The following is a 23763-nucleotide window of genomic DNA, read 5'->3' as shown; positions in this document are numbered from 1 at the left end:
AATATTGCAGACAGCTGATTTACAAGTGCTTTTATATATACCAATGTCTATATGTGTGTGTGTATATATATATATGATTGGACATATATATATAGAGAGAGAGAGACTATCTGTAGCTAATAAAGGGTAACTGTAATCAGTCTTGCCTTCTTCCTGCCTGTGACAGATTTTAGACTTTGCTAATGCATACCATGCCATTTATTTCAGCTGGCAGTGTGATCATGAAAGTTGTGGCATATCCAAGTGTACATTTCTGTGTACAGAGGACTTTGTAATCCATAAATTTTGTCGGTAATTGAAAGTTGCCTGCTTGTTCCCACCATTAACACCCTTCCTATACCTTAATTCTCAGAAATGACAGGCTACAATTTACTGTTTAATATGAGAAATGAAAGGAGATCCATAGTACTACATAGATTCTTTTGCTCACTGGCCCAACCCAATGATGTGTAATGTTTCACATGGTAAGAACAAATAAATAATCTTCAGCTTCATACAGTCAGCCAAGTTCATCATGTTCATAATTCTGTCTTCTATGCTTCATGCTCTTTAGTTAGCTAATTCCCCAAATGCTCTGTATTCATCTTTTGGACTGTGTGGGTTATATTCTTTATATCTTGCTTAAGTAAGCAGGCAATCTGGCTCCTTCCTTACATGGGTTTTCTGAAGACTTCTATTCAATAACACAGACAAGCTCTGGATCAGATAATGAAAGGAGTAAGAAAGAGATAGAACAGCTTTTGACATGGGATGCAGAGCCATAAGGCACTGAATTGGTAGGAGATGCTAGGGGTAGAGTTTTGTTAATTTGCTTAAAGGCTAAGTAAGTTGAGGCATTTCCCATTTTTAAAAGGAGTAACTCATTCCCCTTAAACTGATAAACTGTTGGGTTTTTTGTTTCATTTCTCCCCTTGCACAGGAGGTCTTAGGGTGGTTTGTGTATGTGTGTCCACATCTGTATTTAAGATAAACATTGCTCTTGTCACTTCAATAGATGAGACTGAAATGGTATAAAAGTGGATTAAAATGCAAATGAGTTGTTGACTTAGTCAGAAGTTACACAGGAGTGAAGTTTTACTTTGTTACAGAATGCACTGCAACTGATGCTTTTAGTATACTGTGCTGCCATTAAGTTAAACTTGCAGAAAGACCCTTTGTTTTGTTTTGTCAAAGGATGGCTTTATTTAGTTTTTTTCGGAACATTCAAAAGCAGAGATACTGGGCTGGAGTTTGCAGCTATGTGTTCTTTCCCTTAGCTTTAATTCCCACAAAGCTCACTTTAAAACCACTGATGCCTGTCATCTAGGGAGGGCCATAAATGTACCTCTCCATGATATTTCTTAGGGATTATAGATGGTTACTAGCTCTCTGTAGTGTTCTTTAAAAAGCATCCAGGGCTGGTGTTTGTTCATTAATGCAGTAATGCCAAGAAGAGTTACAGTCCTTGCTTCCCTTGACGAGCAGTCAGTAATACAACGTGTGCCCTTCTAGTGCCTGCTGCATGATCCAAGTGGAGCATTGGGGAGAGCTAATAGGAAATACAGATTGCAGTATCAACCTACTGAGACCATGACTTTTCTTGTGGAAAACGAAATTTTGCAGCTACCTGGCTTTACTTCCAGTGGCATGGTTCCATACCCGGAATGATCCTGTCACTGGGATGCTCCTTAGGTAGGCAGCTGAACCTGCAGTTCATTAGAAGCAGCTGGAGTCTGTTAACACGCTCACCTACCTGCCAACAACAACTAGTAAAATTTGAAGGTGATTCTCTGGTTTGGCTCTCTGCCTCCTTCTGTAAAGCTAAGAATCTGAATAGTTATTTAAAATTTTTATACCTCTCACACTAGGTTAGTTCTGTAGCTAAAACTCATGGGCTTTTGCTGTAGCAGTAGATGTCTTTTGCCCTCTTAGTGGTGCACTCTTAAGAAACCAAACTTTTTTGTGTGATATAGTTACTTTAAGGTTTTGAAGTGTACTGTAGTTTGATCTTAAAGAAGCCATGAGCCTGGATGCACTGGTGCTGGAAGAGATGATCTTCCTATTTTTCTATCAGTTCTTCTCATGTGTTACAGTCTCAACTACAAGCCTTTGAAATCTTCTCCAAATAATTCTTACACTAAAAAAAAAAAAAGAAAAAGAAAAAGAAGAAAGAGGACTTTCAAGGAGAAACATTTTCTTCTTAAAAACATGATAGTTTGACTTCTTCAACAAATCCTTGCTAGACATATGTTATTAGTTTTAGTTTTCACTGACATATTCTGTGGCTTTTAGGTGAAATGTACAACACTAAAATTTCAAGCATCCATTACTTCTATATTTAGAAGGAAAGTACCAGCCCAAGTTGTTAAGTAGTTTCTACTTATCTCTGTAACCAATCAACAAAATTGGATTTTAAGCATAGTGGTCATTGTAATGAATTACTTCTTAAATGCTGTGAAATATAGTTCCTCAATTAATGTTCTAAAAAGTTAGAAGGATTCTCTGGCTTTGGGAGAAACTACTTATCTATAAAATCCTTTGTTTTTTCAAGCAAGATAATTTAGTAATTTAAAATTATTCCAACTATTAAAAACAAAGAGCTGGGTGGGTTCTAACTTACCATGTGTGAATAGTTCTGCAGAAATACCTGCCTATGTTCTCTGTGTAATAACTGGGAAAGATAGGCTGCTGGAAAAGCTCCCAGAAGGAGATCCAGTAGAACTGTGGTATTCTCCTGAATTAAATAGGAAGATTTTTTTTTATTATTTATAAACATACTGCAAAATTTGTTGAAACTGAAGAGCTTTAATTTCATTTCATTTATGGATTAAATAATTTTGTAAGTGTTTCAGTCTAAAAATATGTGCTTCCAGTTGTCTTATGTTAAGCTAAGTTGTTTAGCAACATATCAAAACAATTCCATGAAAGGATTACTATCTTGTTTTATTAATCCCATAGGCAGCTTTTGCAAATGTTTTTGTGCTATAGATGATTGCAGTGAGGCATTAAAGCACATGCAGAGAACAGAATTCCCCTCATGTATCCTTCTTGTCCTTCAAGTTATGTTTTAATACCAATCTGATAGCATGGTTTACAGAACTGTGTGTACTTGGTTCAGGGTGCTGTTACAGCTATTTATTACCAATCCCTGATGAAGCATTTCACGTAGTCTTCCTTTTCCAGTAAGAAGTTAAATCTGAATTTCTTGTGTTCTGCACAGTCCATGCTTTTCTGTCTGTTAAAACTGGTTGTAGGGAAGTTACAGGAAAGCAATGTTAAAGCCACTGTAATACTTTCTTTCAGGAATTACAGCCGAAGTCATAGTGGTAGCCTCTTTTGATGAACTGCACAAAAGAGCTCAGGAGGCCAAGGGGAAGATTGTTGTCTACAATGAACCTTTCATCAGTTATGGTGAAACTGTGCGATACAGATCACAGGGAGCAGTGGAAGCTGCTAAAGTTGGAGCAGTGGCATCCCTCATTAGATCCATTGCTTCTTTTTCTATTCACAGGTAAGCATTTTTCTCTTTTCTCCCCGTGACTCACATTTCAGTCTTTAGTTCACATGTCATTTCTGGGCAGGCATTTTTGTTCTCCATGACTTAAACCTTGCCAGTTACGAGTGGGTGTTCGGTTTTGAAACTATTGGCTGCACAATAGTTCTTTTCCCCTGTGCTTTGTCATTCTTTTAAAATGTTTTCATTTTTTGTTGCTGATCCAAATTTTGTATGTTACTTTTTTAAAAGAAGTTCCTGCATTCTCAAGGCTGCCATAAATATTCTGAGATCAACCAAAATCAAATGCCTTTGGTGACAACATGTACCAGACTGTCAGTGATGATATGAACTGGTCATTCTGTATATTTGACTAGAATGTAAGTGTACAGTTTTTATTGTATTAGTCATTTTCCTAGCATGAGGCTGACTTGTACTAGATGAAGGAGTAGTCTGCTTTGAACAGAATTATTTAGAACACTTCAGCAGTAAGGTTTGTAATTCTCACACTGCTTTTAAGTAAGGTAAGTTGAAATAATGATTTTTTTAAAAGTATTTTTAGATGTCTTAGTACATTACTTATTTATCATATATAGTGTTAGATTACTGAAATGAGCTTTTATAGTTTTCTTCTGGTTGGTAACAGAATTCCTTATTTTATCTGGTGATTTTTTCCAACTCTGAAAGCTTACACTTAAAATGCTCATCTATTGTGAAAAAGACTAGTTGAGGCATAGAGAGGAAATGGAGAAGAGCCCAGCCATAAAGTAAAAGGGTGACAGATACATGCTGTCTTTTAACATAGTATTTTTAAAATTTTATGCAATTATTGGTGAACTTAATGCCTGCAGTGAGCCTTGTGTAGTAGCCTGCTGGTTGCGATGAGAGTTCTGGTCACGCGGGCTCGGACAGCAGAGCTGGATTGAGGACTGCAGATGGGACAGACCCATCTCCCTGCCCAGCCTCCTGAACCTGAGCTGCAGCCTGAGCAGGAGTGGCAGGGGCTTTTAGTGATGCCAGACACAAAGCTTGACTGCTTAAACTGTAGAGCTGTGTTAATAAAACCACTTAAGACAGCATGGAAGAGAGACACACAGTTTATACAAGAGGTGCTGTATTTTGTAATGTTCTTTTTTTGGCAAATACATTTTTAGAACAGTACAGGCCATTTACTCCTTCCCCTAGTTGCCCAGTAACTCTTTACCCACTGAGAAGTCACTGGCAGTGGCTAACCTGACCCTGAATGTGTGCCACATCATAAACTGGAATTGTGTTCTGTTTAGATAACACCATGGTTTCTTTTTGATCTCTGCTCCTAGGTTTTCTTTCTACACAAGTCTAGGCTGAAGGTGGGAAGGGGTGGTATGGCTTTGGGTCTTGCTTGAGGCTGGGACTGGGAAGTGGCTGGGACAAGCACTTGGAAGCATGCTTGATTCCACCATTTCGGACAGAACATAAGTGGTCACACCTCAGCAGTATGAGAAGTGTGCAAGTGTCAGCATTTGTGTCAGAATGTCTGAGAAATGCAGTAATGCCAACTAACTGTATTGGATCATGTGCAGAGGACAGCTCTGCTGCCAGTGTAGTTGCTTGATAGCATTTTTATATGCTCTATGTTCCCTTAAAGAAGCCAACATTACCTATTTAAAATGCTTTCTCGAAAATAGAGTGCTTAGATGCTATCCAAACTATACTAGTGTATTTCTTGATCCCCAACAAAATGGGATGTTTACGATATATTTTCTAACACTTTCAATTTTCTAGTAAAGTTCATAATAATGAACAGATAGTAGAATATGTTTCAAAAACAGTTTTATGAAAAATTACATGGTTTCAAAATAGTCTTATTTGATATCATCAAAGAATATTGCAATCTATAATCTGCTGACTATCTGAAAACCAGAAGATGATCTATCCTGTCCTTAGTTCTGGTGCCCTGGAGAGGTATCCATTGAAAGCGACTCTTTGTATCTTCTGTTTGCCAGACTATTTATGGAAGTGCATTTTAACATGTAATGGAAAATTTAGAGATGAGGAACAGAGGTGGAGACTGAAGGTAGTAAAGCCTGTTTATTAGGTCTGGGTACTGGCATTACAGCTATTTCAGAATTGAATGAAAAGAGAAGAGAAACAGATGCTAAATGCATGTTTGTTTAGAAGTATTGAATCCTTAATTGAGGCTGGGAGCTGAGGTGTCATTCCCAAAAGCAATTTCAAATTTAGATGCTGCCAGGAAGCATTTTTTCATTAAATGTACTTTCTGTCCTTTCTTCATTTACCTTCACTTAGGGTTTTTTTTGGGTGTGGGAGGGATTGGTTAATCTATTTTTTCCTATAATAAGGGAAGTATTCAGGTCCAGTCTGTCACTTCTGTCACTCCGTGATGCCTAGATCTGTTTGTCTTGTTTCTAACAGAAAATAGGTATTGCTGTAGGCAGGATGGATTTTCTTATCTCCATGCCTTCTCCTATGTTTTCTCTTAATCACCAGCTGTGTGTCTCCTTACTGATGTGCTGTGCTGGATGGACGCTGTGCTGGATGGACGCTATGCTGGATGTGGTGCTTCTTGTCAATCAGTGTCTGGGGCACTGTTTGTTCAAGTCGCTTGCCTTTTTGATTGACCGATGGGAAATACTGCATTGCTGCAGGGAGTAGTGTGTTAGAAGCGTGAGAGATGGAAGGTAAAAAGCCGATAAAAGACTTGTAAGTGTTGTGAAAGAAAGTCTTGCATTCTTGCAATTTGTATACTGCTGCTTTGTTGACCAGAACCTTTTCTTCTTGGGCCTGTGTGTTTACATGTGCACCTATAATATGAATAACTGCTAATGGGATTGTGGCAGTTCTCCAAAACATCCTGGAAACATCTTAGAAGAAAGTATCCTCCTTCTGATACTGCACTATCCCACTTTCCTCAGGAGAATGAAGGGTGGAACTTCACAATTTTCCCTAAATTTTATCAGCTTTGGTGTGGTTTGTTTGTTTGTTTGTTTTTTAAGATTTCAACCCCTTTTGGACAGGAGGTTGCTTATGTGATTGTTCTATTTGCAATGAATTAAGCTGGCTGGAACAATGGAAGCCACTTTGTGGTGTGATTTCTAGGTGACCTTGCAATGTGAATAATATTGATAGGTTAATACTAGGTACTTTCTAGTAGATTAACATTTTAGGCTTATTAGGGCTGATTATTAAAGCTTTCTGACAGGATAGAATTGGTAAAATCACAACATGAATTAAATCAGTGTTCTCTTGTTGGCAGCTTGGTGGCTGTTCCTTGTTCCAGAGATGGCAAGCGACTGCCATGTTGTCAAGAGCAAAGTTTGAAGGGAACCTTTGAGCAGGGATTATGTGGGCAGTTTATTTTTCTTTACGGTATGATGATATAGCTATGGAGTGAATGAAACCATTTAGGGACTCAGGCATCCCAACTCTGAATAAGGGCAAGAAGGAATGAACCTGAATATACTCAGGAAAACTCATTGCTGTGTTTATATTGGGGGTCATGCCAACTCACCAGTGACAGTGAAGGACTGGAAGGATTTGTTGTTGAGTTTCAAGGAGTGAATTTATTTATTTAGGACAGAAATGGTAAGTGACTACGAAATAAAATGAACAACAGCATCTCCCTTGGCCTATGAAAAGATGACAGTAGCTAGGTGGTTGATATTACCATGTTGCGTGGCAGTTGTGTCTCGTGGCATAATTCTCTTGCTACTTTATAGGTATCATATAAGAGTGGGTTTTGCTACTTAGGAGAAAGTCACTGCAACAGGTAGGTAATTTTCCTTGCCCTCCCCCCCAAATGCTGTGTTTATGACAGCCTTTTTCCCGGTAACAATTTCCTGAAGCACTGGCAATTTGGTGGTGAAAACATTTAAGCATGGATATTAGGAGTTAAGAGTAACAGAACTATTTTTAATGAACCTTCTCAAATAACACATATTACTGTAATCAGTCAACAGAATCCATAGTATTCGGCTTTGTGGAGAAATCCAGGTGTTGACTTTTTTTGCTTTAATAGCTTGGCTGTGCTGTGATTAACTGTCTTGTACAAGTTAAAGTAATACATACGTTTACTGTTGTATACAATAAACTGATGAGTATTTCCCAGTTTGTAGTGGATGTTTTTACAGTAAGAATACTCAATTTACAAGGCATGGTTAAAAATGTGGTTGTAATAAGCTAGCCATAAGTACGTTTTTTTGCTTCCTAGTTGTACATTTTCACAACATTTTATAGATAGAAGGTATCCTTTAGCTATTGAAATGGTCCAGTATTTATCCTGTGGTGAATACTCTTATGAATCTAAAACTATAAGTAAATCCTTCTGTTCCTCAAGAACCAGAGATGAGATAAAGTCGTAACACTGTGTCTTGTAATAATAACCCCTTTAAGGGCTCTAGAAAGAAGCAAATTTGAGTGTTTTTCAAGAGCTCAAAAAGAAAGTTCCCCAGAATTCTCAGAGATAAATGCCAAGAGCCCAATTATTATTTTTTTAAATGCCGCAGAACAATCTCTACAGTATATAAGAAATCCAACAGGGAACATGTTACAAGGCCGAAGCAGACCAAGGAGTACTTTGACCCAGTCTGAAGACTGTTAACAAGGACACATACTCGGTCAAGTTCTTCTCTTTTTTGGCTGAATTCAGCATCTTATACTTATCTGAAGTAATTCATTTCCTTCACTTTCTCTCCCCTTCTCCAGGCTACAGGTGGGCAAGACACAATGTCTGCTTGCGAAGCTCTAGTAACTCTCATCAAAAGCTGTCTCTCGATGAAAGCTGAATTCATGAGTGGCATGGTGCAACTCAAGGTTTATGGCAGAGGTTGCATGGATAGCCCGAGTGGATGCATATGACACAATTAAGTGCGGGCATGCCAGGGCTGGAATATAATTTCATGTAATATATGTGAATTTGAAAACTGTTGCTTTTCCATTATCTTAATTTCCCCTTCTTGTCACCTCACTTGGTTTATTTTCTTCTACCATGTATAGTCATGTATACCTTTTTGTAAATACATTGTACTCTCAAAGTGGATTTTCTTATCCTCTCCTGTTTTCCCTTTTATTCTTCACTGCTTTGTAAACAATTTATTCCCTTCTCAATCTCGCTGGCAATGCATGTGAGTTAGTGTCATTTTTCAGCTTTTGGGTGTTAGCACAGTGATTCCTTATGACATCACCTCTTCCTAATGCTTGGCCTGCTGCCTTTGGTTCCAGATGTGAGACTTGCTTACTAAGGAGAGCTTCCTCCTTTCCCTAAAATTCCATGTCTAAGGAAAGTAAGGGCTTATTCACATCAGTGGTGGCAGAGACACTCAACTTCTGCTCCTTCTGGCAAGTTTTCTGAAGTCTGAGGTGGTACAGTAGTATTGGTAGGATTTCTTTAGCTTTTATTTGTCTTTTGTAGCAAAGAGATGCATTGGTGGTCTTTAAAACTGATGTTTTATCTTTGAAAGGCTGTATCCTCTGATTGTGTCATGAGCCCTGAAAGCTCCTTTTCCTCCTGTTCTGCTTCTCCTTCCACAATGAATGCTAGTATATCTAATTTTTTGCTACCATCTTAGGAGTCTTTCTTCCTATGACCCGTTCTGCTGTCTGTAGAGGGGGAGCAGTGCCATGTCCATGTGGGATTGTATTTCAGCTGGTAAGCGCTGGCTAGGACTTCTGTGTGAGCGTGAGGGCAGTTCTCTGTTAATACGGCACTTGCCATGGCCTGAGCCCAGCCTGCTTATGAGCTGTAAGTCAGGTCCCTAACCACCTCTATTGCTCTATGAGCATGCGGTCTAGCTAAGCAGACCTATATTCCCTTCCATGTATCATAGGCTGCGAGTCAAGCAGGTGAGACAGGTCACTTTGCCCTAGAAAGCTGCCCCTGTTGCCCATTAAATGGCCTGGACCACCAGCTATGATTTTCAGCCAAAAAATCTTGACCTGTGTGTAAATTTCTAAAGCTTAACCTACATCCTAAAATAATTTCAGGAGCTCTTCAGCTAACCGCTTCATTTTTATTGTCTTCTTTCATTTTTGTTATTTAGTAAACAAAACAATTGCTGTGAACAAGCAAGCCTATGGTAGCACAAAACAGGAGTTAGGTTTGTCATCACTTTTTCTTCACTCACACTGTCTGTTGTAGCATGGGACTGGTCATCCAGATTGCTGCTCAACTAAAAAAGAAAAAAGCTTTCCTCAGGCATTTGAGTTTAACTAAGATTGTTCACTGCCACTGGCACCTGTTGAAAGGAAAAGAATGAAATTGGTTTATATGTATGAAATGAAGCAGGAGGGTTTGTATAATTAGTTTTTGTAAGTTTTTGCTTCACTTCGCTCTTTTCGCTCAACACTCGTACACACCTTTTTCTGATCTGCCTATAACACCCTGGTGACTAAGTGATTTTCTGGGCTGCTGAAGCCACGCAGCCTCAGTGGCATATCTGGCCATGTTCAGGGGCCAGCCTGGCTGAAGCTCACAAGATGCGTAGCTGGAGAGAAGCCAACACGTAACATCTCTGGCCGCGTGTACAGGCTTAGTGTGTGTGAGGCTGCCAGTGCCTTGGGTATATTTGAATTTTGGTCCCCCTCTCCAAGTCCTGTGTCAGTTCAGGAATTTGTGGTTACTCTGGCTTTTGGCCTGTTAGCGCATGTGGTATGTGAGTTAATTTCCTGCAGTTCTGTTCAGTCCTCTCAATTTTTCTTGCTTCTAATTAAGCTAGCCTTGGGCTCTCAAGTCTGCAGGGGTGGGATGTGTTTTAGTCCATCTGTAAACCCGCTTCTTTGGTTTTTGGTTAATGAAATAATCTTGTGTCTTGTTCTGTTGGGATTAGGGAAAATATTTTACTGGTTGTCCAAACTTTTTCCTCTTCTAGCTGCAAATAATTTTTACATGTTTCAAAACAAAAATCCTTGTGTTGCAATGGAGTTTTTCTGTCTGATGATATAATTAAGTTAAAAATCACTTTTTTTAAAAAGTAAAGCTGCAATTAAAGATGTAGGTGCAACAGCTGAGACTGAGCATGTGTTAGTGGTTGGGCTGTGCTAGGTGCACTTATTGAGTGCATCTTCTGGTTTAGTTTCATCTGAAAGGAATCTAACACTGGTGCTCAGAGACTGCTCGGTGATTGGGCAGCCAAGAATTTTGGGAGGTTCACTTCAGAAGCTCATTCTTTATTCAAACTAAAAGGCTAATATGGACATACCATGTGAGACCTTTAAGAAAGTCACATCATCTATATAATAATTTAAACTTTTTGTGGTGTAATTTCTATTGATGTAGCCAGAGATATGCCCTCTGTGATACGAAGATTCGCTTAATCAGTGCAGGTTGTGGCTCTTCATTATCAAATGGCAATTCCAAGAGGGAGTGCAGGGACAGAGACGAACGAGGTTTTCTGTAAGTTAGGGAAGACAAACTTAGGGATATTCTCTGCATGTCAGCCAAGTAGGTCTCCTTGATGCTGATATGTGCATAAAATCAAACATTATTATTATTGAAAATTTTTTCATAGAAATGGATAAACCAGATTGCGTTTTTGTCAAGAAAAAACACTGAGAAAGATCTGTTTTAGAAGGGAGAAAGTTACTGGGTTAAGTTTCCAGAAATAATGTTTTTCAAAGGATGTCTGGGGCACAAGACATTTATCTGAGTGTAAAAGTAAACTATTTCTGTATTCCTTGAGTAAAAAAATCTACTATTTTTACCTCTTTTTTCCATTTCATGTGACAGTGCTAAGCTGGAATCTGGAATTCTCCTTGATTGCTTGTAATGCTACGTTCTTTGGTTCTGGTGCATGCTATTATGAGCAGTGCCACCACTTTACTTCCAGGGAGCTAGTTCTTGTTGGAAGTACTGAAAATGAAGAGTTTGCCTCTGTTATGTGTGGATCTGATGCCTTCGTTTATTTACTCAAGAAACTTCCTTTGCTTATTGCCATCTTCCAGTGACAAGAGTAACTGTTCTTATTATTGCCTTGTGGTTTTTAAGTGTTTTTTTTCTTCCCTAGCACGTGAGTTTTATGCGCACAGGGTGAAGTGGTGAATGTGTGTGTTGAAGAGTTATTGTGTTTCAGTGGGGAGGAGAATGCAGTTGTGGTCAAGGCAGTTTAGAATTGATCTCTGAGGGAACTGGAAAACTGATGAACCTGATTCTCCTCGGCTTGATATTGTGCATGCTCGCTTTTGAGACTGCAGAATTGTTATAAAAATAGTCTCCTTCTGAGTAGGCAGCACCTTCTGTCTGCTTTGCACAGGCTTGGGGAATGCACGAGGCATAAGGGCAGCAGGAAGCTGGGTGATAACTGTAGAGATGTAACAGTAATGCTGTAGCATGACTGAAGAAATTGGGAAGCACCACTGATTATTTCTGAACACTCTTCACTTATGGGATTAGTATAGTGGCAGGAATTGTTCATAGGAAACATCTCAATGAGAGACTGTCCTAAGGCAATATCCTGTGGCAATAGGATACAGCAATATTGTGTTCTGTTCTACTAAGGGACCAGGAAACAAAGATAAAACCCTTGTTTGTGGTGTAACAAGAGGAAATAAGAGCAGACCATGTTTTATAAGTCTCTGGTGAGCTTGTGGAAGATTCTAGTTATGTTTCACAGCACTGTGCATGTTGTCTTGCTGCCCTTAGAGATATGAATTGTTGGTGTGCTGTGGGATTTATTTTCTTGCCCTGCACTTAGGGGCTTTCTCTCCAGGATGTCTCTATATGTTGTTGACTGACAATTCATTAATTTTTACTTTGCTTCCTATGTTCCCTGAAGGCCAACATGCCAGACTGCATTCTGCAGTGCAGTCTTTGTGCTCACTTTTGGGCAAATCCTGTCAGCAAGAGAACTTGGATGTCCTTAGAAGAAATGGAGCCTGTGCTTTAGGAGATCACCATACTGCACAGTGGATTCTTGCTATTTGAGCAGTGATTAAGGAGTCAAATTTCATGTAACTTCATAAGAGTGAGAAATCTCTAGATGATGTTTCTTAAGTCCCAATCTCTCTGGCTTTTGCCAAACTTTTTGCCTCTTTTTGCTTTGAACTGCATAACTCTGTTTTTTCCAGTAGACAGGGCTTGATATGACATCTGAAACCTCTGGGTAATTTCATACGTCTGGCAGATTTGTTTTCTTACAAAGTCAGTAAAATGCTGATGAGACTAACAAGGGCTTTCTCTACCTCCTAGTTTTGGCTACTCCTGTTCAGGAATATGTAATTGGAAAGAGTTTCATCCATTTAGTGTCTAGTAATATAAGCAGTGTCCTGTAACTTTGGTAGAGGCAGGTAGAGGGCTAGTAAAATCTTTGTCAGTAGACTCTGTTATCCAGAAAGATGCTGTAAGGATAATGGTCCTTTTGAAATCCTCGCTTCCTCACCAATAGCTTCCCAAGGCAAACCTTTATCAATGTAGTATTGAAGGTGTTTTTTTCTTCTCTTCTGGCCCACCCACTCTCCTAACATTACTGACTCATAAATTTTCTTGGTGGCTAGATGGCCACCCATACCATGAATAACATATGTTAACTCTGGTCTTATTTGGGTACCATGAGCACCCGCTGATGAGATTTGGTAATATTCTGGAGTTAGAAAAATTTAAAGGAACCATTTTGTTCTGCCTTTGCATTACTGGTTCATGTATATAAAGATGTTGAGCATATAAAACTGCCAGGTCTTGGGTTTCTTGTACTGATCTTTAAGGAGTTACAGCTGTGCTTGCTGTGGGTTGAGCACTGGGAACTTTAGCAGTTTTCTGTGATTTCCTGTTTCTCCTTAATCAGCTCCGGCTTTCTTCAATGCTGCCAATCCCTTCTGAGTCTGTATGAGTTGCTGTGCCTACAAAAGCCCTGTTAGCAAGTTCAGAACCATCTGACATGATTGTAATGTCTTGATCCATCAATTGCAGATTCTGTTTTAATGTTCTCACAATATTCAATTTTCTTGATTACACTGACAAGTGTCTCACTAGTATGTGGCAACCATAAATGTTGAGGATTGTAGGAAAACCTGACAACAAAAATGCAGATAAACATTACAGAGAGGGATCTGAAGAATACAATGCCAATTAATTATTTTCACAAGGAGTGTATTTATTTTCAGCTGCTGATAAGATCTGAGAAGTATGTGGACTGTCATTTCATTTCTCTGTAACTCTCTTGTGTTTTTTCTGTGTAAGTACAGCACTGAGGACTTTATCTGGAGTGTTCATCTCCAGAGCACGTGAGCACATGGGTCTGGACCACTGGAAGAGATTAAACAGTACTAGAGTAGTTGTGCCAGAATGGTACAGAATTGGTGTTTGGGGTATCCTAGCCTAATACTCTCCTTTTTTCATTTAAAAAAAAAAGGAAAAGGAAAAAAAAAAGAGAGTAAAGGCTCTGTTTATTGATGTATTCTAGGATTAACTCCATTAATTTCAAGTTACACAGCAACTCATTTTTTGATTTTGGTCCAAGCAGTGCTGAAACAGCTTCTACAGAGGTCTACTGTATAGATTCACCTGCTTATGCAATTTTATTATTTTCATGTCTTATAATTGGTTTTCCAGTTTGTACTTTCCACTGAGTATTGTTTCTACTTCCTGTGCTACTCGAGATACTTTTTCAGAATCTATCTGGTATTGTTCTTAACCTGCTGATATTACTAAAAATGATCTACATATTACAGAACAGTTTTAGCATGTATATATTAAAGTTTTATTTATGAAAAATATTGTATCTGCTGTAAAACATCTGAAGTATTCTTTTCAAGGTTTACTGCTGATTTCCAATAGTGAACACAGGTTTATGTAGGGACTCTGGCTGGATTTGTGTGCTTCAGAATCTCTCATGCATACAACAAAATGTTTTATTTTGGTATGTAACCTTTTACTTATGTCATATAGAACAAACAGGCTGACAAATATAGATGCCATATTTAAAATATACTTAATGTACTAGTCAACTGTTAATATTCACAATCTCTGGTTTATGCCCCAGGCATGCAGAGGATTTGGAAATGCTAATTCCTCATTTTTTTTTGCCTTGTTTGCTTAAACATGTGAGCAAACGTGTATGGTTTGCTCCAACATACTATGATTTCTCTTTACAAGAATGCATTGTTTTTCAGGGGGTAGGGGGCCTCTTGTTTTTGCTGGTTCTTCCATTTCCCACAGTCTTGCTTGTGGCTTGTCCATATGGTAAGGTATTTCTGTGTTATTTCATTAAATGTTGTCTTCACATAGGATGGCCTCACCCTGCTGCGTTAGGTCTGCTATGATCTATGTCAGGCATTTAGCTATGATGAGCTAGTCCTGTTTGTATGATGAAACCCTTTATTTATGGCACACAAATTTTGACTTGTGTTTTTAGGAAGTCAGAGCCAATTATTCCACAGTTGTTTAGAATTGTTTTCTAAATGTAGCCTGATGTTGACGGCCAACAGTAATAATGGGCTCTTCCCTGTAGAAGTAATGTCTTGTGCCTTGTAAGTGTAACTATTTCAATTACTTTAATCCTTTTCTCCAGCTTTGTTTTCCCCTTCAAATCCAATCAGTCACCTGAGCCTTTCTCTTATCGTGTCCATCTTGTTGCATCAAATACTAATCCTTTGGTCTTGCCTGCAGGGTAGGGCTAAATGGTGAAAATCCTTCTCCATCTGGTTTATTAAATGAGAGGTGCCAACTCCTGTTTCTGCTCTGCCAGTGATGCCAGCTTTGATTACTTGCCTGTTGTCCTCTCCTTCAGGCACCTTATACTTTCTCTGATTTTGTTTCTGTATTTGGGAGGATGGTGCAAACCTAAAGCAATAACTTTGTTCTCTTCCAACTTTCCTTTTTAAATCTGACCTTTGGGTTTGTATTTATAGATTGTTCCCATATGTCATTAGCTAGGTAGGTGACTAGAGTCTGTGACTTCTGCTAAACTGTGTCACTGTTACCTTGCTTTCCTAGTCACTGTCCGCAGAACTTCTGCATTGGCTGTCTAATACAAATATTGCAAATACTCTGTGAAACAGAGGAGGTTGTCTTTGATATGTTTCTGTTCATTATTATTAAGCAGGGTTGAGCTTTGACTGCAATTCCTGGATTTTTAATCTACTGTGATCACAAAAGAAGAACATTTATTTTAAGAATAAGAAACAGAAGGGAACAACATGGTTTCTGGTTTACTTATTTCTATTTGGATTTCATCACATTAGTTTGCTGGTGACTGTGAAGCACACAAAATGTACCTCAACAAGAGATATTGAAACTATTGTATCATTAGATACATTTGTCAGATGAGGGAGAATAATCATGTGAATTAACTAAAACCAGGGATTCTGAAGTTCCATTCATCACTTTGCCCCGTGGGATCTTGAGTAGCTCACGGTAATTTCTCTCTTTCCCTATTTGCAAGCAGTGGTAATGTGTTGTGGTTTAACCCCAGCCAGCAACTAAGCACCACGCAGCCACTCACTCACTCATCCCCTCTCCCAGTGGGATGGGAAGCAGAATCAGGAAAAAAAAGTAAAACTCATGGGTTGAGATAAGAACAGTTTAATAACTAAAAAAAACCCCCAACCCAATAATAAAAATAATAATAACACAAATATAATAGCAATAATAATAGTTGTAATGAAAAGGAATATAACAAAAAGAGAGATATTAGACCCAAGAAAAGACAAGTGAAGCACAATGCAGTTGCTCACCACCTGCTGACTGATGCCTAAGCAGCGATCTGCCCCTCCTGGCCAACTGCCCCCAGTTTATATACTGAGCATGATGTTCTATGGTATGGAATATTCCTTTGGCTAGTTTGGGTCAGCTGTCCTGGCCATGCTCCCTCCCAGCTTCTAGTACACCTGCTTGCTGGCAGAGCTTGGGAAACTAAAAAATACTTGGGATAAGAACTACTTAACAACAACTAAAACATCAGTATTATCAACATTATTCACACACTAAATCCAAAACACACTGTACCGGTTACTAGGAAGAGAATTAACTCTATCCCAGCCAAATCCAGGACAGAATGTTAACTTAGTGTAACATTTGCACATTGTTTACTGTGAAGAAGACAACATTAAAAGTCAGCTCTTCTAAACTGTGATTAGTTAGCCAATAGTAGATTCTGCAATAATTTGCCTATGCCAAAACCAAGTAATGGTTGTATTATTACATAACAGTGGGTGACTACTGCTGCTAAGTAATCCATTATATAACCATGGGGTTTTATGATAAAATAAAATGTAGTGTGTTTGATTGTGAACTTCTGCTAGATTGAGATTTCAGGTTGACCTAACAGATATCTGTAGGAAGGCTCTGGAAGGAGGCGAATGACAGAGAATACAGGTCATTTCCTTGGCATATCGTATTTTCAGATGTAAATATTTAAAAGCAATTGGTTCACTGTAGCTCAAAGGATTTGGATTTTGAGTTCAATTCAATAACAACTCACCATGAGAGTGTTGAAGCCACTGTAAAGAGCATGAAGGAGCTGGAATTTCATAAAAGTACAAGGCTTTTTCCTAGTAACAGCTCTTTATAATCAAGAACAACATGAACTTTAGAAATCAGGTCCTGGGATTCAAATGTGATTTTGCCAAAAGTCTGAGGTTTGGAAGAATGAGCTTACAGGTGGGATGTGAGGGAGGTTTTAGCTGTTCTATAATCTTTGTAGTGCTTGCACCTTTTCAGGGAGTAGACTGTGATGCTTCTTTGAGGAGGGTCTGTCTCCCTCTAAGTTTCTCTCCCTGCAGTCTCAAAGAAGGAAACAACTTTCAGGGCTCCTAGCTTCAGGCTCTGAGAAGGCTGCAGTTGCTGCTGGAGGGACATGGGAGAGCCAGAAAGAGTGTGCAGGGACCAGACAGCTTGAGTACACACTCTGTATCTCCAGAAAGGGCATTAGAGGGATCTGTTTGTGCTGAAGCCCGAAGAGGTGGAGCAGGGATTCAACACTGTCCAGATGAGAGAGCATCCAAGGCTGTAACTATGTGGGTTTTTTCCCTCTTCCTTTACTTAGTTTATAAAGCTGACAATCTAGGAAAACACAAATGGTGTGCTGCAGTGTCTGAGAGAATTGTAACATTTCAGTCTTGCCAGAAATGCGATGTGGAGACGCATACCCATGAGAAAACTTTAGAAGAGCTACTTAGAATAATAAGTGCAGCTGCAATTTATGATTTTAGAAGCGTAACTGTTTTTCAGTGCCTAAAGTTAAGTTTCAGTCATGTAAATCTTTGTATGGTACTTCTCAGTGACAATCAGTGATGGGTTCCTTTAACCCTTTCCCGTATAGAGCAGTACCTTTTATTTCTCGGATATTTCAATGTTACTTAGTGGAATGACTTAAGAGTTAGTGAAAAGATGGCAAGTGTGAAAAGATGACAAGGAATTGGAGAACACCATTGTAAAGCATCAAAATTCCAGGTAATGCTTGTCCATAGAAGTTTCATGAGAGAGGAAAGGAGAATGCTGTTCATTCCTCTGACGGTCTCCTCCATAAGGTGTCTAAATTGAAACAACTAGTGTAATTGGTCATACTTTTAATACAAAATTTTAAAAAAAGAACAATTTTAAATGCTTAGATCAGGGTCAGCTCATCATGTGATGTGCTTGGCTGTGTATCTGTATAAACAGAAGACATATAGAAAGAGGATGTTGTTACTCTTAAGTCAATTAAAGCCGATTAAAGAAAATGTAATGAAATTTCAAAGTGCTCAGGTCAGTTTGGTATGCTTGGGTAACTGTTGGGTATTAGAGAAAGTATCTGTGAGGCTTGAAGGGGTTTTTAGTCCAAGTATGTTTGTGGCTGAGAAATTCTAACCGCAAATACACTACTTTTTTCACCTCCACCTGAGTTTTTCAGAAGGACATTACAGGGTTAACAGGGAGCAAAGCTCATGAGCTGGACAGCCTGGCTGTCTACCCCAAATGTTTGACAAATCATGAATTTCCAAGGAAGAATATTTTTTATCAGCATTTTTGCAGCCAGGCCACTCAATAGTTTCATAGCTATGGCAGCAAGAAGTGATAACTGTGTGATTTGCAGTGTACCATGGGTCATGTCAACCATCAACTGTTCATTGCAGGTGAACAGTTCAGTGGTTAAGTTGTGGATTAAGCACTGTCCTGTTAAACCCAGATTTTTGTTAATACTGGTATTAATCAGTGTATGGGCTACATCACAAGATTCATGTGCAGGTCAGTGAACCTTTATCTTCATGTAGATGAAACTATTGAAAGCTTTCTTTGAGGGCTGGGTGTACAAAGGCTTTGCAGGCTTTGCAAGCTGGAAGTGATCTTTGGACTGCACTTACAGAACAACTGCTGTAAACTATGCAATAAATAGTTATGAACTGCACACATTCAGAGTTGTTCCATAGAATTCAATATCTGTTTATAGACAACCTAGATTTGAAACAAGTACCATTTCCAGTGCATAATTTAAGTAACTCCACTAAGCTTACACAGAAGTGAGGTACAGAGTATTTTACAGAAACAAATTTTTGCTTGACAGCTGCAAGTCAATTCAGCCTGTGCATATGAGCTTATAAAACACAGTTCTACTTCTAAAATTATATGATACACTTCTTTCTAAGTAGATACAGTTTTTTAAAAGACTTTCTAGTTATATTATTGATGAAGTTACATATGTGGTCTCAGTGTTAACATTAATCGCTAACAATCAGTAAGATAATTTTCCTGCATAGTGTTCTTCAGGGGGAAATCATTCCTACTTAGCATTTGAACACTGGGAAGAAAGTTCCCACTTTTTATTCCATTACTGTCTTGCAGTGTGGCACTAGGTGGGCTTTAGTGTTTTCATATCTTGAGCTCTAACGCTGTGGTGTGTGCACAAGTCTATGAATGCAGGTGACTCACTGCATGCCCTTCCTTGTGGAGTCCATCTGAGCAGAAGAGTGACACCCAGGACAGATGGGCGAGGAGGAAGCAGGGAAGCCTATGGTCCCCCCTGACAGCCCTCTTCTCCTGGAGCTACCAGAGGTGAGCTCGGAGAGCTGTGGCATTCCCATGGCTGTCGGTTTTCAGGTAGTCTGGAATCTCGTCATGTCCCTAAACCCAATGCACCTTCACCACCACCACAGTTCACCTGATCTGACTGGCTGTGTGCCTGTATCTCTTGGTTAAGGTCCAAAAGCATTTGTGTATTTAAATTTATGTACAGACTATAAAAGTCATGATCATTATTGTACATTCCAACAAAAGCCTCTAGCCTGCTACCTGTTTTCCAACAACATTTTCCTCAGCAACATGGATCAGCTAATGAAAAGGAAAGAAAATTGTATCGTTTCAGACAGTCTCTCTTCCAGCAGAGACTCTCCTAGGCACTCTTTATTAGATATTAAAGGAATCCATAAAATGTAAGAGTGGGATTGAGAATAATCTTTTCTCTCCCCTTCGGCAGATGATGAAAGAATCAGCATATCTCCAGGATTAAATAGGAAAAGCACAAACCTTCAAACAATAAGCAAAATAGTATGAGTATGTAGTATGTAATGAAGAGCACGACAAACTTGATATCTAAAATAAAACAGTGAGAAAGCATTGCCATTTGGCAGCCTTTTCTCTTTTCCTTTTGAGGAAAGAAAATTACTTGAATTCTCAAGACTTAACTATTTTCTTGGGAAACCCCTACATTTATTTCCTCATGGTAGCTAGCTGCTGTGTAGCGGTTGTTCTTCCTGCGTGCTCCCAAAGAAACTAGCAGCACAGGAAGATCTCCAGAACTGATTCAGTCATTATCCCAACCATGGTTTGCACTCGAAAAATATTTTTTTCAGCCTGGCACTCTTCATTTCCCAGACGCAACACTAATTGCCAGGAAAGGAGCTGTTCAGAGGAAACATGTACCTATTGGGACATTTTGTATTTCATCTGATGTAGATTATGAAGCTTTTGGAAGAATCTGCCACAGTCAACAAATACAGCTGGGGAAAGAATGCTCATGCTTGGCATGACATTTTGCTGTGCTGCTCAATATTTAGTCCTAGTTCACAGAATTTGTTATAATGTTATAATAAGCTTTAAAAATATATACTGTTGCTAAAAGGAACTTTTCTGTTTACAGTGGATTTCAAGTTTCAGGATGTATCTGTAACTTTGGAGCAACAGGCAAGACTTGCCTGAGTTTTGAAAATAAAGACATACCATTTTATTGGAGAATGAGTTTATCAAATCAGTGTAATACACTGTTAGATAAAGTGTCCTTATCACTTAAGCATTTACATTGCATTTTACATTGTGTGAGTGTTGTATAATATGTGAAATAGATAGGCAAATATAATGAACATGTGATGTTAAAATAGTTCCTTTCATGTGGCACTACTAAAATCTCTCACTTGAGGGGGAAAAATAAGTGGTACCCCCTCTGTATTATTTTTACTAACATAGTTTTTATTGTCTTGACCTGAAGTTACTTTTTTTTACTTGAACAGCAAAAGTGTTGGATTGCTTAATAGAACATCAAAAAGGAGTTTAATATTCCATAGAAATTAGATCTGTGGGAGTAAAAGAAGCATTTATATAGTGAAGATGTTTCAGAGTTTCAGTTTTCTTCAGAAAATACAGGGTCTCACCCAGACAAGTGTCTTGCAGTGGCTTTTGGTTTGCTCACTGCTTGAGACAGAATTCAGCAAGGCCCTTTGCTCTTTCTTCTCATATGCAGTCAGTTTTTAAACCCTTTCCCCCTGCTCCCCACTTTCTATTGAAGTTAATGGAAGATTTGCCACTGATTTTCAGTGGAAACAGGGTTATACTCACAAACAGCAGAAAAGATGTCTAGATTTCTCCATGTCCTCTCTTCTGTTTCACTTCTGGGATTTACTTCCATGCTATCTGTGGTAATAATACCCAAGTTATTCTACTGTCTATTTTTTTAGCTTTAAAAGCTCTCCCCTTTTATTCATTTACATAGTTGCTGTTGGTGCTTCCCCGTTGTCATTCCCATTCCTAACTTGTGGGTTTTTTCTAGACTGCCCTTGTATTCCTGTTAACCCTTAAGTGTTACTTTTTACACTTTAAAAATGTATCTCCATGAGGCTTTGTTTGCATTGCCCCATTGCCCCCACTTATTGTGTGGAAAAGCTATTCCTAAATATGTTTAAGTTAGGTTTGTATTTCCGTTTTTTTTATGGAGGACAGTGTCCGAAGAGGGTACTGCTCTGAATGGTGTGTAGTGTGGAGAAGGGAGGGAAGAAGAAAAGTGCCATCCACGCCCTCTTCTGTGAGTTTGAAACTTTCCCCTGCCTCCTTTCAGACCTTGCTCCCCTCTATTCACCTCTGTGCTTAGCTGATTAAAAGGAAGAAGTTTTATGGTGGGTGAGACCAGTATCCTCCATCTCTCTACCCTTTTCCTTCAGTTCACTGAAAGTGTCTGCTGCGTATTGCCCTTTACCATGACCATCTTTCGAAAGGAGGAGGAACCTCACCGTACTGTCCCGTAATATATTGTATTCAATGCCAGAGGAGGCTCAAGTGTGACTTAATGTATATACCTGAGTATGGAAAAGCTTGACCTTCCCTGCTACTTACTGTCTGCAGTGAAGCAGAGTCTTGGAAGCACTGATATGGTGATTGATCCTACCCTGAAAGCTCTGATGCCTCTTCACACCTGTTTATGCCTGATAATTGCAATGTAAGAATTCATTATCAATAATAACAAACGTCATTAAATGGAGGAGGTATGAAGGCCAGATCAGTAATCTAGACAGATAGCTGTTAGTTTGGTTAGGCATTGCTAGCCCTGTGATGCCTCTTTGTCTGATTCTCTTCTTTCCAAATAAAGAAAATTTGTTGTTGTTGTTTTGGTTTTCATTTTTCTGTTTGGATTTATTTATATGCTTCCTGTAGGTATAAAATATAACGTCTGTTTCCAGTGAGGTTTTTTTTTTAATTTGTCCTGTGTGCTCACTAGTCTCTGGTGATAGAGGGGTCACTGAAGACATAAATATGGCTTCTGCTCAAGGCTGAGAAGCCAGAAGTTCAACAAAAAATAAAAAGAAACTGCATGAAGCCAGAAGCCTTGCAGCTGCTGGCAATTAGAATTGTCATTGGCGTTCCCTCCAGGAGTCCTCTGCTAACATACCTATGGTAGCATGCAACAGGCAGCTGCGTTCTCACAGCGCGGCGATGTAAACACAGGAGGAGGGAGCTTGGTTGTTCATGTTGAGCCGAAGGAGGCCAAACAGGTGTATGACTTAAATCGTTCCCTCAAGGTATTGTCAGCTGCTGGAGAGTCATCCTCATCTCTGTCAGATGCAGAAAGTTTCTTTTTCAGTTGAAAAGCAGCTGATGCAAGCCTCCATTTCTTACAGACATTTGGAAAGCATTGTGCAGACTTTTCAACTTTCCCAGCAGTTGTATAGTCCCGGGGTGGAATTCATTGGACTTGCTTCATTTGATCATTTTACCATTCACAGTTGTTTTCTGCTCCTTGTTTGACAAACCATATCTAATCCACACTATTTTTTAAAATCTTCTGTGGTTATCATAGAATTCCCTTGGTGCATGTGGTACTGAATATTATCATGAAATAGAAACATATACATGTTAGTTGCATTCTGTAGCCTGACACATATGTAATTATGTCAAAGCTATTATGCTTGTTTGGTAAAGCCTAATTTTAATGAGTGCCTAGCACTGATTAGATGCAGTTTTCTAAATGTTAATTTAAATGGAGTCCATGTGGTAACAGAGTAATGCTATACTCTTTTTCAAAGGGAGTTTTCCTTCGTAAGGCCAATAGTTTCTGGAGTCTCTCTTACACTTCATTACACTTGTGCAGATGCTACATCAATTAAAGGTTGGTACAAAGTAATCTGGAAGAGACTGTATAGCTAGACTCCAAATATTCTATCTGCAACAGACTGCTATATTATTTAATTTCATATTTGTACTACATTGTATTTTTGCTCCTTAGTTTCTTAAAATTTTCTGTGTATATTCATATTTTGTTTCAAAGTTAGCAGTCTTGCTATTATTTCAACTTACTGTAAACCAACAAATCAAATCCTACAAAGCCAATATAATAAGCAAGACAATCTTGGGACAAATGATGACAGAAACACAAAATTAGGCTGCATCTATTTATTTTATATTTTGCCAAGTAGCTGTAAATAGGGAATAGTCTTGATTTTATTTTTAAAGACCTGTTTCTTCTGAGAAGATTAACGATACTTTTGACATTTTGACTAATTCTGTTACAGTTTGGACTCTCTATCCAGATAATGGTGAGAATCTTGAAGGAATGTACACAGTCTGAGTGCACACAAGGACAAGTTTTGTTTTGTAAGGACTTCATGGTGCTGGAAAAGGGGAT

At 38.8% G+C, this 23763-nt stretch overlaps 1 protein-coding gene across 1 annotated transcript in view; it reads left to right on the top strand.

Moving 5' to 3' along the window:
- Positions 1-23763, top strand: part of CPQ (carboxypeptidase Q) — a 140202-nt gene that overhangs the window by 8944 nt on the left and 107495 nt on the right. The window contains exon 2 of the mRNA XM_010577074.1: positions 3283-3490. Coding sequence (XP_010575376.1) covers positions 3283-3490 — 208 coding nt within the window. The remainder of the gene's footprint in view (positions 1-3282; positions 3491-23763) is intronic.

Source organism: Haliaeetus leucocephalus, unplaced genomic scaffold, assembly GCF_000737465.1.
Source record: "Haliaeetus leucocephalus isolate CR32 unplaced genomic scaffold, Haliaeetus_leucocephalus-4.0 Scaffold555, whole genome shotgun sequence".
Taxonomy (NCBI): Eukaryota; Metazoa; Chordata; class Aves; order Accipitriformes; family Accipitridae; genus Haliaeetus; species Haliaeetus leucocephalus.
The sequence above is the reverse complement of the archived record's forward strand: the minus strand, read 5'-3'. Positions and strand labels throughout refer to the sequence as shown.